Consider the following 18,440-nt stretch of genomic DNA (forward strand, 5'->3'; position numbering starts at 1 on the left):
TGAAGGGGGTCCACTGAAGCCTGAGTTTTGCTGAGTAAAACATGCCAGGTGAACTTCTTAATAATCCACAGTGGGAACGAAGCCTTCTCAAAATAACTTCCCAGTTCCTGACCTTGAAGCTCCCTCACTGTGACTCTGATTTTGACAATCTTTGCTAACAATAAATAAGCGCTTTACTTTGTCAAGTGTTTACTGGGTGCCTCCTCTCTCTCTCTCTCTCTCTCTCTCTCTCTCTCTGTGTGTGTGTGTGTGTGTGTGTGTGTGTGTGTGTGTGTGCGCGCGCGCGCGCACGCGTGCGTGCACTTCTGTGTGTATTATGGTAAAGTACTTATTCTAAAACAGTGAAAAATTATGTGAGCTCTGGCTTCACGGGCATTTTATTATCTATCATACATTATTGTAAGTTGATCTTTATATGATAGATAGTTTTCTTATACTAGATACTATGATATATGACAGGCTGGAGAGCTTGCAGAATTTTATAGTAAAGGATAATGTGGGTCACTAGCTTATATTAGAGGAAAGATCACTTTGAGCCAAATTATATATATATATATATATATATGAGATTTTTTAAATTTTTTTTTGTTTATTTATTTGAGAGTGGAGGGGGAGAGAGAGACTGAGAGAGAGAGAGAGAATGGGCATGCCAGGGCTTCCAGCCACTGCAAACGAACTCCAGACGTGTGCGCCCCCTTGTGCATCTGGCTAACGTGGGTCCTGGGGAACCGAGCCTCGAACCGGGGTTCTTAGGCTTCACAGGCAAGCGCTTAACTGCTAAGCCATCTCTCCAGCCCTATATATGAGATTTTTGAGTTAGGCAACGAATCTTTTCCTGGATAAATTTTGGGAAGTTTTTTAATCACTGAGAATCTCATGTTCAAAGACAATATATACACACATTCCTGAAGAAACAACAAACTTTATGTGTCACCAAAAAAATTGAGTAGGTCATGATTTAAATCATAATCTGTGTTGGCAGGAAGAATACTAAGGACTGGCAATAATTGCTGTGGTAGAATTATTGAAGAAGGAAATGACAGTGGTTGAAAATAAAGGCAAGACAAGAAGGAAAACGTATCAGAGGTAGAAGAATAAGACCTGGGTTTGGATCCTCAACATTTGAAAAAGTCCTGAGTGGTACAGAGGAGTAAAACAGGAATAGGTGTGATGTCAGGAATCCACACGTGGATGCTTGGACCCAAGTGGATGATAGAACAGGAATAGGTATGATGTCAGGAATCCACAAGTGAACATTTGCTTTAGAGAAGAAAGTGAAAAACTTCATACTATCGCATTCTAAAATGCCCTTGATGGATTTTCCTTGTTTTCTCCCCCATTTACCAAGAAAAGCAGTTATTTTAACACAGTATTGTCAGCCTCAAGTAAAAATAAACCATAGGGGCTGGAGAGATGGCTTAGCGGTTAAGCGCTTGCCTGTGAAGCCTAAGGACCCCGGTTCGAGGCTCGGTTCCCCAGGTCCCCAGATGCACAAGGGGGCGCACGCGTCTGGAGTTCGTTTGCAGAGGCTGGAAGCCCTGGCGCGCCCATTCTCTCTCTCGCCCTCTATCTGTCTTTCTCTCTGTGTCTGTCGCTCTCAAATAAATAAATAAAAAAATAAAAAAAAAATAAAAAAATAAACCATAGGTGGCTAGAGAGATGGCTTAGTTATTAAGGCACTTGCTTGAAAAGCCTAAAGTCCCAGGTTCAATTGCCCAGAACCCAGAACGTAAGGCACACACACATGGCAGTACATGTGTCTGGAGTTCTCTAAAGTAACTAATAAACGGTCAATAGATAAAGCCATGGCTGTGAGTAGGTACGTATGGTTATGTGCAATGTAGACCGTGTCCGTCTCACCTTCAGTGCTGAGGGCAGATTCATCAGATGTGTCCTCTGTTAAGCTACACAGCACAGTCCCGATAAATTAACCAGAGCATGCTCTCTTTCCCACATTTTCCAGTTTATTTTTAAAGGCTGTTTTCAAGGATCTAGATAGAGAGGGAAAAAAGTGAGATGGATGGAAGGCCTACCCGCCCTGGCAGGAGGTACCGAAGTTCAAGGTCATCCTGAAGTATATATATCAAGTTCGACCCCAGCCTGGGATGTTTAAGAATGTCTCAAAGGAAAGACAATAGATTTTGTTCCAGGTTGGGGGTCCTTGGACTATTCAGTTACTATCCTACCTGTCTTGTCTCATTGATAATGTCGGGATAATAGTGCTGGTGGATTGTAGCGTGTGAAATTGAGTCACATGTGCTAATGAGCCATCTCCCTGTCCCGATGCTGTGGTTTATAATGAACATAACCACATGTAATGAGTAATTCATTAAAAAAAAAATGAAAAAAAGGGCTGGAGAGATGACTTAGCAGTTAACGCATTTGCCTGCAAAGCCAAAGGACCCAGGTTGGATTCTCCAGTACCCACGTAAAGCCAGATGCACCAGGTTGCACATGTGTCTGGAGTTTGTTTGCAACGGCTGAATACCCTGACCTATCCATATTCCTTATCAGTCTATCTGTCTCCCTCTCTCTCTTTCTCTCTCTTTCTCTCTGTGCACCTCTCGAATAAGTAAATAAATAAAACATGAAATAGATACACCAGAGCCCTAATTTCTGAGAACAGGATGTAAACATGGTGTTGGGGAACATATGGCAGTAGACAAGCTCTTTTTTCAGTTGTCACCTCCAGAGTTTGCTTGGCAGGCTGTGAAGGTTTTTCAGCAATATTGTGTCATCCAACTTACTTTGACATTGAGAGGTCTCTGGTCTGGACCACGCCTCTCACATACATTTCACTGCAGTTGCTCACCATGCTATTAAGAGTAAATTTTTGCTTTGACTTAAATACATGGAATGTGTCACTTAGAAAAATGCTTCCTAGAGCTGGAGAGATGGCTTAGTGGTTAAGGCGTTTGCCTGCAAAGCCAAAGGACGCATGTTTGATTCCCCAGCACCCACGTTAGCCAGATGCCCAAGGGGGCGCATGCATCTGGAGATCATTTGCAGTGGCTGGAGGCACTGGCATACCCATTCTCATTCTCTGTCCCTCTCTCCCTCCCTTTCCCCTCCCTTCCTCCCTCTCTCCCTCCCTTCTCTTCCTCCCTCTCCCTCTCTCCCTTTTCTCTCCCTTTCCCTCCCCTCTCTCCCTCCCTACTCTCCCTCCCTTTCCCTTTTTCTCTCCCTTCCTTCCTCCCTCCTCCTCCCTCTTTCTCTGTCAAATAAATAAATAAAATATTTTAGAAAAATGCTTCCTGGATCGTTTTTCTTCATATCATAGTCTGTATTTGGGATAGTTTCTGGTTTACAGCAGCAGAAACAATGCAACAACCTGATCTTAGTTCAATCACTTGCTAACGACACAATATTGGACAGTAGTTAATTAATTTGCTCATTAAATGTACCCTTCAGGCTTCTGTTTTCAGTATGTATAGATGTTGCATTTTCTTACACATTTGTTTTTGTTCTCATTTCCTTCATGCTGATTTAATTTACTGTTCTATATTGTTTCATTGGTTGATTTAACAAGCAGCTATTGAGTAGATATGTGTGTACTGCCTCAAGTTCTAGATATAGTGATGTTTAATATAAATATTTTTTTAATTGTTTTATGTTTATTTTTATTTATTTATTTGAGAGCGACAGACAGAGAGAAAGAGGCAGATAGAGAGAGAGAGAATGGGTGCGCCAGGGCCTCCAGCCACTGCAAATGAACTCCAGATGCGTGCGCCCCCTTGTGCATCTGGCTAACATGGGTCCTGGGGAACCAAGCCTCGAACCAGGGTCCGTAGACTTCACAGGCAAGTGCTTAACCACTAAGCCATCTCTCCAGCCCTAATATAAACATTTTCAAGAGGGGAGGGGATTTGAAGAAACTCAGAAGAAGTCATTGCTTTTAGGAAAGATTTTGCCCGAGACTTCAGTTTGGGGAGACCTTCACAAAGTGGTCATGCCCCGTGTAACGAGCACATAGGTGAAAAAACAAGACATAATACTCACATTCTTAGCTCTTTTCAGTATCTTTCCCCACTTCCTGCCTCTGCACTGCCTACTCACAATCCTGACGATGGTAGTGTATGTGGGCTATGCCTGAAGTCAGATTTCTAAGAAACAAAGTATACATTTTTCATTTAAAAAAAAAAGGAAAAGGAAAACTTGTGGCACAACCTGTGCGCCCTCACATTGCCCTCTGAACGGCGTGCGGATGCCCAGTCCTGCGCTGCCTCTGCGGAGCCGCACCTCCGTCACGGCCATCTGTCTCCAGACCTTTCTCCTCTGCCCCAGCTGCCGCTCTCGGCCATCAAACGTTAACTTCCCTCCTCACGCGCCTCGATCCTGACAACTCTCGATCCCTCGCCTAAGTGGAAGAGGACATTACGTCCCAAACCACAATAGCTCCGTCTCTGCTCTCATTGCTTTGCCACGTAGCAATGGAAATGGCCGGAGCACAAGGTATTTCTGTGCCTAAACTCTTGAGGAATCACCACGCCTTCTTGGCACTGCCTGGGCTATTTTCCATTCCTGCAGATTACACTTTCTTTTGCCCACCATTGCTTCTATTTTAGCTGCCTTTTTAAAATTTGTTTATTTACTTGAGAGAGAGAGAAAGTGGGCGCGCCAGGGCCTCCAGTCTCTACAAACTCCAGACGAATGCACCACCCTGTGCATGTGCCTTATGTGGGTACTGGGGAATCAAACCTGGGTCCTTAGACTATATAGCCAAGCGCCTTAACCACTTAGCCATCTCTCCAGCCCACCGCTACTTTTGTTGTTGTTGTTGTTTAGATAAAATATCTGAAAGAAGCTCATGAAGGGAGAAAGGATTGATTTGGGGTCATGATTTGAGAGTGTACCATCCAATGTGGGGAAGGCATGATGGGGTTCGTGGTGGCTTGGTATGAGGCTGGATCTGACAGATCAGGAAGCATAAACGGGGGCTGGAAGCAGCTAGGCTCTAACCATCACTGCCTCTGGCTAGGCCCCACCTCCTAGCGCATCCACATTGTCCCAAAACAATGCACCCCACTTGAGTTCAAGGGTTGAAACCCTTGAGCCCTGGATGCAGGCCATTTCACGTTCATTTCTAGTAGTTAAGTTTGCAGAGTTCATCCCCATTTCTGTGTGTAGTTATGGGTCACTTTGTTGTATAATGGTGCCCTTGAGTATTTAGTCATTTTATTATGTTAGGTGTTGGAGTCATTTCCATTTTGGGTCTGTCACAAACATCGTTACACTTAAATGTCATGGTTCTGTTGCCTGTTCGGTTTTTTCCTTACATTACAGAATGAAAGCTTTAAGGTGAACGTTCTTGTAGAATGCCCCTAGCTTTGATTGTTTTATAACAGCTGACAACATAGCCAACCTGTGATGACTTAGCAAAGGGACACTTTGGGTCACAGAATTGGGCGTTTAGGTATACGGCTCCAGGGCTGGATTGAAGCTTGCCTGAATAACCACTGCCCAGGTCTGCTCGTGGCTGTTGATTCTGTCCTTGTAGCTGCTTAAATACTCAACAGGTGGCCACAGATGGCCAAAGATATCTAATATCTATTTATTTATTTATTTGCAAGTATAGAGATACAGACACAGAGAGAGAAGTGTGGGTACCTCGGGGCCTCTAGCCGCTGCAAACGAACTCCAGATACACGCACCACTTGGTGCATCTGGCTCTACATGCATACCGGGCAGTCATCCCAGGTTATAAGGCTTTGCAGGCAACCAATTTAACCACTGACCCTTCTCTCCAGCCCTCTCAAGATATTGACACTCCCAGCTTGAAATATAGCAGGAAGATAAACTCTTTTCTTATTTCCCTAACACAACTTAAGCCATGTATACATCTCTGAAGCCATCACTGGGCTCAGAGGATAGGTTCACATCCACTTGATTCATGGAGCATTTATGCAAAGGAGTGGGATGGGAAGATGAGGGATGTACCCCCAACCAAACTGGACCATAGCTTCTATCCGAATGAAGGAAAGAGGGTGTGGACACACCAGCCTTATAGATATGCCAGCCAGCACGATTCAAGGTGCATACACTGATGGCTTTCAGCAGGTGGTAAGTGAGCAGTGTGGTGGAATTGTAGCATTGACGTTGAAACCAGAGAAATCTTGATACTTGGAATAGAAAGGCTTGCCTTGGAGAGGTGTGTGACCACGCAAACTGATATCGGGTCTTAGACTTGATCATATGAAGAACGAGGGCTTTTGTTTGATTGATTTGAATTTTTTTTTTTTTTTTTTTTTTTTTGGTTTTTCTGGGGACCAAACCCAGGGTCTTGCACTGGTGAGACAAGTGCCTTACCACTGAGCCATCTACCCAGCCCTGGGTATGGAGAGACAGTCTGATTCTATGGCTGAGACTGGCCTTGAATCCATGTTCTTCCTACCTCAGCCTCCAGAGTCTGCATTACACAAGTATGCCATTGTGCTACCAAATATGGGCATTTTATTTTCCTTTATAATAAGTTAAAATACATTTGTTTATTTATAAGGAGAGAGAGAACGAGAGTGGGCACATCAGAGCCACTGCACATGAACTCCAAATGTGTGCGCTCCTTTGTGCGTCTGGCAGAAAGTAGGCACTGGCAAATCAAACCCGGGCTAAGCCCCAAATATGGGCATTTAAAAATCCTCCTTCATTTTCAGGCACTACGTTCATTCCTCCATATTGTATTTCCTTTGCTTTTCTGTTTTCTTTCTGTATAAAGACTTTGACTCACGTTGATTATGGTGAGAGAAAGAAAATCACAGAATCTTAGAAATGAAACGGTTCACTCCTCTTCCCATTTTTAAACTACCATTGTGTCTAGCTGAATATGTTGGATAACAAGTGTGAGCGAATGAGATGACGTTTCAATGAAAGTGAGCACAATACAATTCAGAGATACAGCAGGGACAGTCTCTGGCAGCTAATACTTCTTTGTAACATTAATTTTTATTCTTATCAAAATGTAATGTATCGACTTTTAAAAGTTAAATAATCCTACTAGGCTTAGGAAAAACTGAGTCCCCCCCCCCCCTTTTAACCCTCCTCTCCTCCTGTCTCAGAGCACGTGCTCATGTTCTCCGTACTTCTCAGGAACGTGTTTAGGTTGCTTTGTGTTAGTTTACATTTTGTTCTTTATATCTCGACTTCATTTACAACGAGGAGGACTTAACTCTTCCTCTACCTCATCCCCCACCGTCCTATTTTTCCTTTCTCGAGTTTCTCCTTATAGATACAGCACTGGGAAAGCACGATTTTTTTTCCCCCAGCTACATCAAGTTTTCAGTGTCCATATAATTTCAGTTATGTGCATTAGTTGATTATTGCTACAGTACCAAATTGCCAGCACGGTGTTCTGAAGCAGCACAAATTTGGTATCTTGTAGTTCCAGGGACCGAAAGCCTGACGGGGATCTTTCCGGCTGGAATGAAGAGAAGCCTTCATTCTGCACGCTAGCTCTTCTGCGTTTATAGTTTGCAGTAGCCTCTGGTCCTGGCCCCTCTCCCCAGACTCTGCTTCAAGCACCTCCCTGTCTTTGACTTCTCTCCAGCTTTATAAGGGCTCTCAATGTACACTGAATGGCGAGGTGGGCATGGTGATGCCCGCCTTTCATCCCAGCACTCGGGAGGCAGAGGTAGGAGGATCGCTGTGAACTCAAAGCCAGCCTGAGACTACATAGTGAATTCCATCCAGGTCAGCCTGAGCTAGAGCGAGACCCTACCTCCAAAAAACAATAAAATAAAATAAAATAAAATAAAGATTACACTATGCTGAATGCACTCAAAGAAGGCAGATCATGCCTTTGGCTTTGCTCCCTTAATCACAGTAGCAATGTCCCACTTGTAAATGGCGAGGCATTCACAAGGCTGTGGGCGTGAGATGTTTAGGTGGGAGACAGTGTTCTGCTCATAATGTATGTGTCCGCATACATATGTGTGGGTACAAACATATGTATGTAGGTGCCCCACCCCACACTGACCATAATTCCTTTTGCCTATTTAATTTTGTGTTTTTCCTGGAGCTAGTAGTTGGGTTGCTCTCCCTCAAGTTAGATTTTATGTAGCACTTACATCTTTACACATTCTCCTTCAGAGCTATGAAGCCCTTGGCGCTGCTTTCCGTGACATCAGACCCATGAGATAGCCCGTCAGGGGGCCTTGTGTGGAAGCCATTCCCGAACCCTTAGCCCGCTGCTCCAAGGCCATAAGCTGCATATATCACACAGGCCTCCTTAGGCCTTCCAGTCATTCAGGGGAAGGTAGACTGTATATATGATATATCAGGTAGTGATAAATGCTCAGTAGAAAAAGGCATCAAGGGTTGGAGAGATGCCTTAGCGGTTAAGGCCTTTGTCAGCAAAGCCAAAGGACCCTGGTTCGATTCCCCAGGTCCCACGTTAGTCAGATGCACAAGGGGTCACATGCGTCTGGAGTTTGTTTACAGTGGTTAGAGGCCCTGGTGTGTCCATTCTCTTTCCCTCTCTCTGCCTCTTTATTTTTTTTTTCTCTCTCTCTCAAATAAATAAATAAAATTTAAAAACCTAAGAACAAATTTAAAAAGCAAAATGCATCAGATAAAGTTAAGGAAACGCTGAGTGTGAGAGTCTTACATTTCTAAAGAGGGCAGTCGGGCAAGGCGAGAAGGAGTTCCATCCCTGGTATCTGGAGCAAGCGCGCCACATCTTTTTGCCACTGCAAAGGCAATTCGTGTGAAAGGAAGAAAGATGTTTTGGATCATGGTTTCAGCAGCTTCAGCATGAAGCCCAGTCAGCTAGCTCTATTGCTTTGGAGCTCTGGTGAGGTACAAAGTGGAAGGCCTATGGTCGAGCAAGGAAGATCATCTCATGGCCAAAGGAAGCTAAGAGAAAATTGAGGCACCAGGCTATTAATATTACTGTCAAGGCCACACCCCCAGTGATCTCACTGCTTCCTATTAAGCCTAAATCACTTTTTTTTTATTAACAATTTCCATGATTATAAAAAGTACCCCATGGTGATACCCTCCCTCCCCTCACTTACCCCTTTGAAACTTCACTCTCTATTATACCCCTTCCCCATCTCAATCAGTCTCTGTTTTACTTTTGATGTCATGATCTTTTCCTCCTCTTATACTGGTCTTGTGTAGGTAGTGTCAGGCACTATGAGGTCATGGATATTTTATGTCTGGAGGGAGCACGTTGTAAGGAGTCCTACCCTTCCTTTGGCTCTTACATTCTTTCTGCCACCTCTTCCACGTTAAACCCTGAGCCTTGGAAGGTGTGATTGAGTTGTTACTCAGTACTCCAGTCACTTCTTTCCAGCACTATGATACCTTCTGAGTCATCCCAAGGTCACTGCCATCTGAAAAGAGAAGATTCAGAGTAGCATTTATATAAGGCAATAAATATTAAGAGAAGTGCCTACTGGGCAGTTTGATAAGCATAGTATATACATTTTTCCAGATATCAGCAGATGTTACACCCCTAGGGCTCATGACTACCCCTGTTTTAAGTTTTCAGTATCAGGGATGTGTTCCCCCTGCCCCATGGAGCGGGCATCCAGTCCAATTGGAGGGCAGTTGGTTTCCACCATGACAGACCTGCCACTATTGCACCCATTAAGCCTAAATCACTTCTTAAAATATATATTTTTTGTTTGTTTACTTGCAAGGACAGAGAGAGAGGGAGGGAGAAAGAAAGAAAGAAAGAAAGAAAGAAAGAAAGAAAGAAAGAAAGAAAGAAAGAAAGAAAGAAAGAAAGAAAGAAAGAGGGAGGGAGGGAGGGAGGGAGGGAGGGAAGAAGGAAGGAAGGAAAAAGGAAGGAAGGAAGGAAGGAAGGAAGGAAGGAAGGAAGGAAGGAAGGAAGGAAGGAAGGAAGGAAAGGAAGGGAGGGAAGGGAGGGAAGGGAGGGAGGAAGGAAGGAAGGAAGGAAGGAAGGAAGGAAGGAAGGAAGGAAGGAAGGAAGGAAGGGAAGGAGGGAGGAAGGAAGGAAGGAAGGAAGGAAGGAAGGAAGGAAGGAAGGAAGGAAGGAAGGAAGGAAGGAAGAAAATAAATGAATGAGCATACCAGGGCCTCAAGTCACTGCAAATGAACTCCAGATGCATGCGCCACTTTGTGCATCTGGCATTATGTGTATAATGGGGAATCAGACCCAGGTCCTTAGGCTTTGTAGGCAAACACCTTAATCACTGAGCCATCTCTCCAGCCCAAGCCTAATGTCCTGAAGGTCCTACCCCCACTCAGTAGTACTGCAGGCAAGGAACCGAACCTTCATTCAACACATAGGTCTTCAGAGCACCTTTAATATCCAAACGGTGACAGGGTTGTGGGTGTAAGGAGCGTGAGACCGGGGTAGACTTGGCATTGTGGAGAACAGTGCATGGGGAGGTTCAGGTAGATGTGTGACCATCACGTGGAGCTTCTGGACACTAGACAGAATGATATAATTCGTCCTTATCTACCTGTGGTAGTTTGAATGGATGTCCCCCAATAGATTGAGGAGTTCATCTCAGCTTGTAACATGTTCGATTTCCCACTGCTTGACTGGAGGACGTGTCGCTGTGGGCAGATCCTCGGGTCCAGCCCTAAGGCACATTTGGGGGTGGATCTGGAGTTCCAGCCGAGAGCGGTGCAGGGTGCCTGAGCTCCGCTGGGGGTTCCTGAGTGTGCTTGCTTGTGCTGGTGGTGGTTGCTTTTCTCTCAGTATGGATCTGTGTGAAGGGGGCCAGCTTCTTCCACCATGACGGAGCTCCCCGTGAATTCCAAATAAATCCCTGCCTGACAATTTATAAAAGTATATCCTTTGATATCAAGACCTACAAAACGTTCATGTGCTATAATTAGTTGCTATGTCTCATAAGCCTTTTTAAAAATTAATTATTTATTTGAGAGAGAGGGAGAAAGATAGGAAAAGTACATGGGTATGCCAGGACCTACTGTTGCTATGGACTCTGAACACCTGCACCACTTGGTGCGTCTGTCTTTACGTGGGCATTGGGGAATCAATCCTGGGCTTTGTAAGTAAGTGTCTTTACCACTCAGCCATCTCTTCTGTTCTTGCAAGTCTTTTGTTGTTGTTGCTTTTCAAGGCAGGGTCTCACTCTAGTCCCGGCTGACCTGGAATTCACTATGCACTCTGAGGGTGGCCTTGAACTCACACCAATCATCCTACCTCTGCCTCCCAAGTGCTGGGATTAAGGGCAGCAACCACCACGCCCAGGTTCATAACTCTCCCTTTTTTTTAGAATTAATCTTTAGGTTCAATCACCATTTATTTCTTGACCTCACTGAAAATAATCACATTAACTAATTGTACAAGATAGTAATTGCTTGCTCATCACATCTTTATACAGAGTTGATGTGAGTGACTTTTGGTGGGATTAATTCTCATGTGTTGCTTTAAGAGATAGTGTTGCTGGGTGTGGAGGCACTCACCTTAAATCCCAGTGTTCTGGAGGCAATGGTAGGAGGAGGATCTGTGAGTTTGAGGCAAGCCTGAGACTACTGAGTGAATTTCAGGTCAGCCTGGCCTAGAGTGAGACCTTATCTCAAAAAACCAAAACCAAAATATATATACATATACATATACATATATATATATATATATATATATATATATATATATATATATATATACATACACACACACAGAGAGAGAGAGAGGGAGTCCATCTCTGTGGTTTTCCCAGTTTAGATGTACTGATTACGTTAGGGAGTGGAAAATGGTGATATTTGATGTTTCCCACTCTTTCTTTCTTCACCTCTATAAGGAGAATCATTACCCCATCTATAGGGTGCAGCCCATAAGGAAGCAAGGTAAGTGCTTCATTTTTCCCTTTATCCATGATACACTGGACTGCTTTGTCATATCCTCCAAGGTAACTCTGGCCATTTTCCTTCCTCTTTTCTATCCCCCTCGCTCAGGTTCATGACTCAAACACTTAGTATGTGTGAATGCATTGCCATTATCGTTCCTGTTGATACCCAGTGATCTCTCTGAGGTCTAAGAAAGCTAACGTTTTAGCTTTTAATGAGAGCAGAGAACTCTTGGAAGGATTTGAGCAGAAGAGTGACCCAGTCCAGAAAAGGGAACCCTCTGTCAATTATCCATGGCTTCCAAGGTGAAGAGGTGTCTGGGAGAGTGAGTGGGGAGGAAATGAATCCAGCTAAACGTGGGTCCTGGTGGTTTGCGTAGAAACAATAGTGGGATTGTGCTTGTTTCACATCATAAAGAGGCTCGTTTAGGAGGTGAGGGAGGTGGTGTGTGAAGGGGGTGCTGCATGTGAGTATTTTATACTGGGGGCACTTGAAGGAACTTCAAGTGAGAACGTTCTGCAGTCCGTTGACAACGTGAGGCTCAAATGTGCTTTAGAACATCTGGGTGTAGAAATCTACTGGCTGTTGTTGCATCAGTCCCATGTTGCTGGGATGAACATCCGAACCGGACACTGTTTATGGAAGAAGGGGTTTATTCCGAGCTTACAGATCCAGGGGAAAGTTTCATCTGTGGTGGAGGAAGCAGCTTCCACACATCCAAAAAGAGAGGAAAACCTGCAGCATGTGGAATGCCAGTGCCGGTTCACACTCCACAAAGCTGCAAACACAAGCTGGCAGCAAGCAGCACAGACCCACTGAGAACTCAGCCCGCTCTGTGTACTCTGGGCTGGAAACCAGAGCCGCCCCCTTAAACACTCCTCAAGGCTGGACCCCAGGATCTGCCGCCAGCGACGCTTCCTCCAGCTACATGGCTGGAGACCCACGTTACAAGCTTTAATGAAACACGTGGGTCTATGGGGGACATACATTCTAACTATCCCAACTGTATTCCAACACGTTTCCTAAAATGCAGATCTCCCATAAAACTTAAAAGCCTTTCTGAACTCTACTTTTGCTATCACTGAAGTGTGTTTCTTTCCCCAGTTGTTTTGAAAAACCTCATCACTGAAGACTTAAAATCAACATTCCGAAATCAAGTTCATCCCTTTTTGTAGTCTATAATATTTTTATTATTTCCTCTTGTCATACCTTTGTTCTTATTTTAAGTTCCAATTATTTTGTATACTCTTGTTACCTCCCTCTGGAGATGAGGACTGTCTTATGGCTACATTTCCAATGTGAACTTGTTGCTTTTAAACAGTTAAGAATGTTGGTTAGTTGTGTGACCTCTGTTCGAGGCAAGTTGGTAATTAGTTAAAATTAACAGGTACCCTACTAAAAGTTGTCAGGTAAAAGTTTAAAAAGGGGTTTGGGGACTACCATATTAATCTCTGTAAGTGTATGTGCACTTTTGCAGAGTGAGAAACAGCTGCTCCTGTGATGACTATGAAAATGAGAAAAATGGGCCAGAGAGATGGCTTAGTGGTTCAGCACTTGCCTCTGAAGCCTAAGGACCCCAGTTCGAGGCTCAACTCCCAGGACCCATGTTAGCCAGATGCACAAGGGGGCACACGCGTCTGGAGTTCATTTGCAGTGACTGGAGGCCCTGGTGCGCCCATTCTCTCTCTCTCTGCCTCTTTATCTTTCTGTTACTCTCGAATACATTTTAAAATAAGAAAATGTGGTAGAAGCCATGGTGAAGTCTTCCAGAGTTAGGCACAGGTTTCTCAGAGTTCAAAAAAGGCCAGATTTCAGCCCCCATTCCCTTCTTGCTTGGACCCTTTGTGAAGAATGCCATCTGAACAACCGTGCCTGGCACCCTGTCCTAGGAAGGCTTGTTGGGTAGGCACCATCTAACCAAACGATGGCCAACAGCTGTGTGCCCTCAGCCCTCAAGAGATGGATCTTGACTTTATAAACTCTGAGTGTGACCATAATCACATTACATTTTAATGCAGTTTGACGTCCTCTCTCTCTATATCTCTCTCTGTAGCCTTATAGTACATGAAAATTAGAATCCTTGATAAAATAAAATTCTAATTTGTTCCGCTGTTTCTTCTCAACAAACTGGTTGCCAAATTTTAAAACATTTTAAAATGCATTAGAGGAAGTGACTCAGATATGTTCTTTGTACACAACAATGGAAGTACAGTTAGTTCCAAGTTTTGAATACTGAAAAAACTGTGTTCTTTGAATAAATACAGGATGAAACTTCAGGGCTGGTGTAATACATGCGATCTCCTTCCTAGTTCATATTAGATTGGTTTGGTAAAGTCTGTAGCACTCCTTAAACATCAACTTCAAAACTACAAGCTCTAGTATCTTATATTTCTAGATGATTCACAAGTCTTGGCCTTAAAACACAGTTTGGCTTCCCCCAAATTAGCAAATTACTCCTCTTCCTGATGATTGCCATATATAGGAAAAAAAAATCTAATTATTTTCGCTGGGTACCATCCCTCATTCCTTGAGGAATGTGAGTATGTATGGGTGTTAACTCCGAGTGAGTAGTTAAGACAATCTCCCCAGGGTAGCTGATTTCTGTCCCTAAGTGTCATAGGGTGGGGGAGGGATTGGGGGGACAATTGACATTTTTGCTGAGACCAACTCCTTTAAGAATGATACCGTTGCTTTATATTTTGTTTTCTCTAGTCTGCGTGCCAAAAAGGACTCTTAATTTCACTGAGGTGAAAAGTGGGTCTGTGAGTGGAGCGACTTTCTTTAAAAAAAAAAAAAAAATCAGAAACCAATTACTTGATATGCAGAGCTGCCAGGCTTGCTCCTTTAACGAAATCAGTGCAGTGTGCACCACCGTTAACCTGAGGAAAACCGCTGACAGCCGGCTCTTGGTTCCACCAGAGGTGGAAAGACCCAAACTTGCAGGATCCCGCTCCCCCTGGAGAGGGTTTTAGTCCAGTCCTGTGGAGAGGGCTCCTTTGGCTTTCTGTCGCCGCCGGATGGACGGAGGGACGCTGGCGGGGCGAGTGGGTGTCAGGATCACAATAGAGTGTGGTAACATATAAAAAGCATGAAAACCCAGCGGGAAAGGCTGCAGATTCCGGGGCTGACCTTGGAGTAAGTATTGTCTGTCTTTAATATTTTAATGCTTTGCTGCATGCCTCTCGCTTTCCCTTTTCCTGGCGACCAATAGCCGTTTAGCATTTGTTTGTACTGACAGCCTCAGAACACTGCAGTTGGAGGCAGAGGAGCATGCCTCTAATGCATGGCATTCGGCTTCAGCTGATGTGCAAAGCCAGACCCCAGCGGGGTTTTTATTCCCCCCCCCCCCCCTTTTATTTCTTGCACTGCAGTCAGTGAAGGCGCCGGTGGGTGCGTATTTAAAGTTAGTGAACCTCAGTTCTGGAAACAGCTTAACAGCTCATTGTGAAAGAATGCATCAGTAGGCCATAGTGTATGTGTCTTTTTTTTTTTTTTTTTCCTCTCTCTCTCCTCTTACTGTTTGTTTCTGCTCATGGCTCCTCTTTCTAAAGAAAGGCCGCTGACTGCATTGAATAATAGGAAACATTGTAATGCATTAGAGTGCAGGAGAAAGGTAATTTGTGACAGTCATTCCATGTGATCCACATTTCCTCAGTGCCAGAGGATATTAATGAACTGGAGGGTATTGCTCACGAGCCTTTCTGCAGAACCTCTTGTCACTGCATGCCCTATGTTTACCTTGTTGAGCTCTGTGTTTGCTTAGCTGTTTCGTTTTTTCTTTTCCTCCTCCTTCCTTTTCTTCTTTTTGTAATAACCCATTAACTCATCTCACTGCCTTCTGGTTTGATGCAGTGATGTGAAAATGTCCACATCTAATTTGTGGCGCAGAAGTTAGACATCTGTGATGCAGGAAGTGTCAGCAAATTTTTATTTTAAATCTGTTCGTCAAAGATGCCGAGGCTGTGAGTTAGTCTGCGCGGGCACGCTTAAAATGATAAACAGTCGTATATAAACCTGGGAGGGAACAAAATAGAAATATCCACGTCTGTCAGTTACAGCACAGAGAGGAAATGATACGTTCGTGACATATGTACCAGTCCTCCTCATCTCTCCTGCTGTCTCTCCAGGAAGACAACTGTGCCCGTCTCTAAGTATCCATTATTCCTCTTGAGTCCTGTACATCCATCAGGCAAGAGATGACTTCCTGAATCAATGAAGAAGCAAGTGCAAAACCATCTAATGTGGACACTTTTCACATCAGCCCTTCCTCTAAAATCATGTGCTGATTTTATATCAATGAGACGCTGCTCACTTATATATTAAAAAAAAAAAAAAAGTTAGAGGGCTCTTGCACCCTTGTAGACATGGCATTTGTCCTAACAGAGATGAAAACAGTTATTAACCATTTCTCCAATTACTTCTTTCCCTCCCTCTGCCCCTAACAAGCATGTAATTCCCACCATCTACCTGGAATACCTTAGTGCTGTTAGGATGCGTGCCTTTCCCCTCCTCACCTCTAACCCCTCGCCCTACCCCTCCCTGCCAGACTCCTGAGGTACCCAAGGCTCTGACCCTAAGACCCACCATCTCGGCCCTGCTCCTTGGCTGTGACCCCCCCCCCATGTTTCCTGGTGCTGCTTCCTGTAGACTTAATACATTCCACGTCACACCATACTTTTCCTCGTCTTTCATGTTTTTAGCATCTTGTCTGCATTCAGAGTGACATTTAAAGTAACTGATTCAACTGCAAACTTGGTCGTATCAATCATTCCCATTTATAATGTTAAAGCCTGAGTGGTGCCCCCAGTTTTATGACATTGCTCTTAATGACGCAAGACATGGGGGTCAGCTAAATATGGGGTTCTCCCTGGGTTTTAATTCAGTGTCACGCTCATCTCTTGGTGTGGCCTCTACCATGGTAAATGTGGCTGTACATTTCAACTGGATTACTGCTTTCACTGAGGTACTTAGTAGAAGAGAAGATTACTCTTAAATGTCACTGTGGTATCAACATGTCATGTACTTCGAATATTCTGTTTACGTTGAAATGTAAAATTCCTCTGAAGTAGACACAGGTATCCATCCTCACATTTATTTATGGAGAAAGCTAAGTCTAAGTACCTAGAGAAATATTGCAGTGAAGAGTATCATCAGTGATATTATTAAATGCACGTCTATGGTATATAATTTCAGTTATTTGGAGGCCATCTTAAAGAGTCCCAACTTATGAACAAACATGTCTACAATAGTTTTGGGATCATTTCTCCTGAAACACTCCATCTTTCTTTCAATAGAGTTTATTTCCTAGGTCCTGCAACTAGGAAGTATTATATGAGCATATTTTATTCTCTGCAGACGCAGTCCAGAATTTTCTCATGGCCTGGGACTATTTATGGTACCTGTTTCAAAATGGATTTTAATTTCTAATGATGAGATTTTAAAAATATTTTATTTGAGAGTGAGAGAGACTGAGAAAGAGAGAAAATAATGGGCATACCAGGGCCTTCTTGCCACTGCAAAGTAATTCCAAATACACCGTCTACTTTGTGCACGTGGCTTTATGTGGGTCATGGGAAATCAGACCCCGGATGGCAGGTTTTGCAAGTAAGCACCTTTAACCAATGAGCCATCTCTTTAGCCCCCAAATAATGAGATTTTAAATAAATAATTATTTCAAGAGTTAAGGAATTATGAATTTATACAGAAACTGATGATAGCTTTCCATTTCCTGCAAAGGAAGGTAAGGTATTTTAGCATCAAATCTGCTTCTTAGACACTTGATGGTATACATCACTGGTGTTTTCACATGGACACAGGGCCTGGGTCAGTGCCTGTGTGTGCTCTGAGGACAGGAAGGGAAAGGTGGGGTCATGCTGTATATAGATAAACTGACAGGTGTGTCAGCGGGCCTTCCCAGGAACCTTCCAATGAGCTGATAAGTTCAAGTACAGTCCATGTAAGCAGCTACTGAATATTCTCCAAAGGCAAAAGGAAACCAGTTCCTTCTTACCAAGTTGTGGCACCAACCTGGAGAATGTTTTTTTTTAAAGGTATCAAATGTTATTAGACTCCTTTATTAAACAATTGGAAGCATTTTAAGCAATGATAATACCATATTTAATTTAATGCCAAATCCAGCCAACTCTCAGGTATCCACATAGTGGGAGATGAGGATACCATTAAGAACTTGCAAGTGTCTGGAAACCATATTTTTTTGGGCAGTCACTGTCGTCACCTCTCTATGCTCAGCTATCTTGAGACGGCCACCCTGGAGCCTATTCCAACCCTAATCCCAAAGGCAAGGAAACCTGATGCGGGACCGAGTCACGGCTTGCAAAGAGGCAGTGTGCTCTTTAAGAAACACATCACGCTGTAGCTGGGGTATGTGCCGTTGACTTTATCCTGAGAGCTGGGAGCAAAATAGCTAATATTTTTGTTTGATTTTTGCCATGCAAAAAAATATTTGGGGATTGACTGGTATCAACTGTACCCTCTGATAGGCATATTGGCACAATTCTTACTGGCACAACGTCCAGTGTTTTCATCTCCCCACCAGGGAGTAAACAGAGGGCCAAAAGCACAGAAGATGAACGGAGCCTGTTTAACCACCTTGCGGTGAATATTTGAGAGTTGGCTGTTTGCACGTGTTGGTTGGTTTG

At 43.8% G+C, this 18,440-nt stretch overlaps 1 protein-coding gene across 9 annotated transcripts in view; it reads left to right on the top strand.

Annotated features, from left to right (window-relative positions):
• Mast4 (microtubule associated serine/threonine kinase family member 4) overlaps positions 1 to 18,440 on the top strand; it is a 656,456-nt gene that overhangs the window by 393,206 nt on the left and 244,810 nt on the right. Inside the window, exon 1 of one of the 9 annotated variants that reach the window (XM_045139072.1) lies at positions 14,855 to 14,916. The exons of 7 other annotated variants lie outside the window; for them this stretch is intronic. In XM_045139072.1, coding sequence (XP_044995007.1) covers positions 14,870 to 14,916 — 47 coding nt within the window. In that variant the 5' untranslated portion in view covers positions 14,855 to 14,869. Of the gene's footprint in view, positions 1 to 14,854; positions 14,917 to 18,440 lie in introns of those variants that run through there. One more of the 9 variants, XM_045139077.1, reaches the window with a different exon arrangement.

This window comes from Jaculus jaculus, chromosome 20 (assembly GCF_020740685.1).
Source record: "Jaculus jaculus isolate mJacJac1 chromosome 20, mJacJac1.mat.Y.cur, whole genome shotgun sequence".
NCBI lineage: Eukaryota > Metazoa > Chordata > Mammalia > Rodentia > Dipodidae > Jaculus > Jaculus jaculus.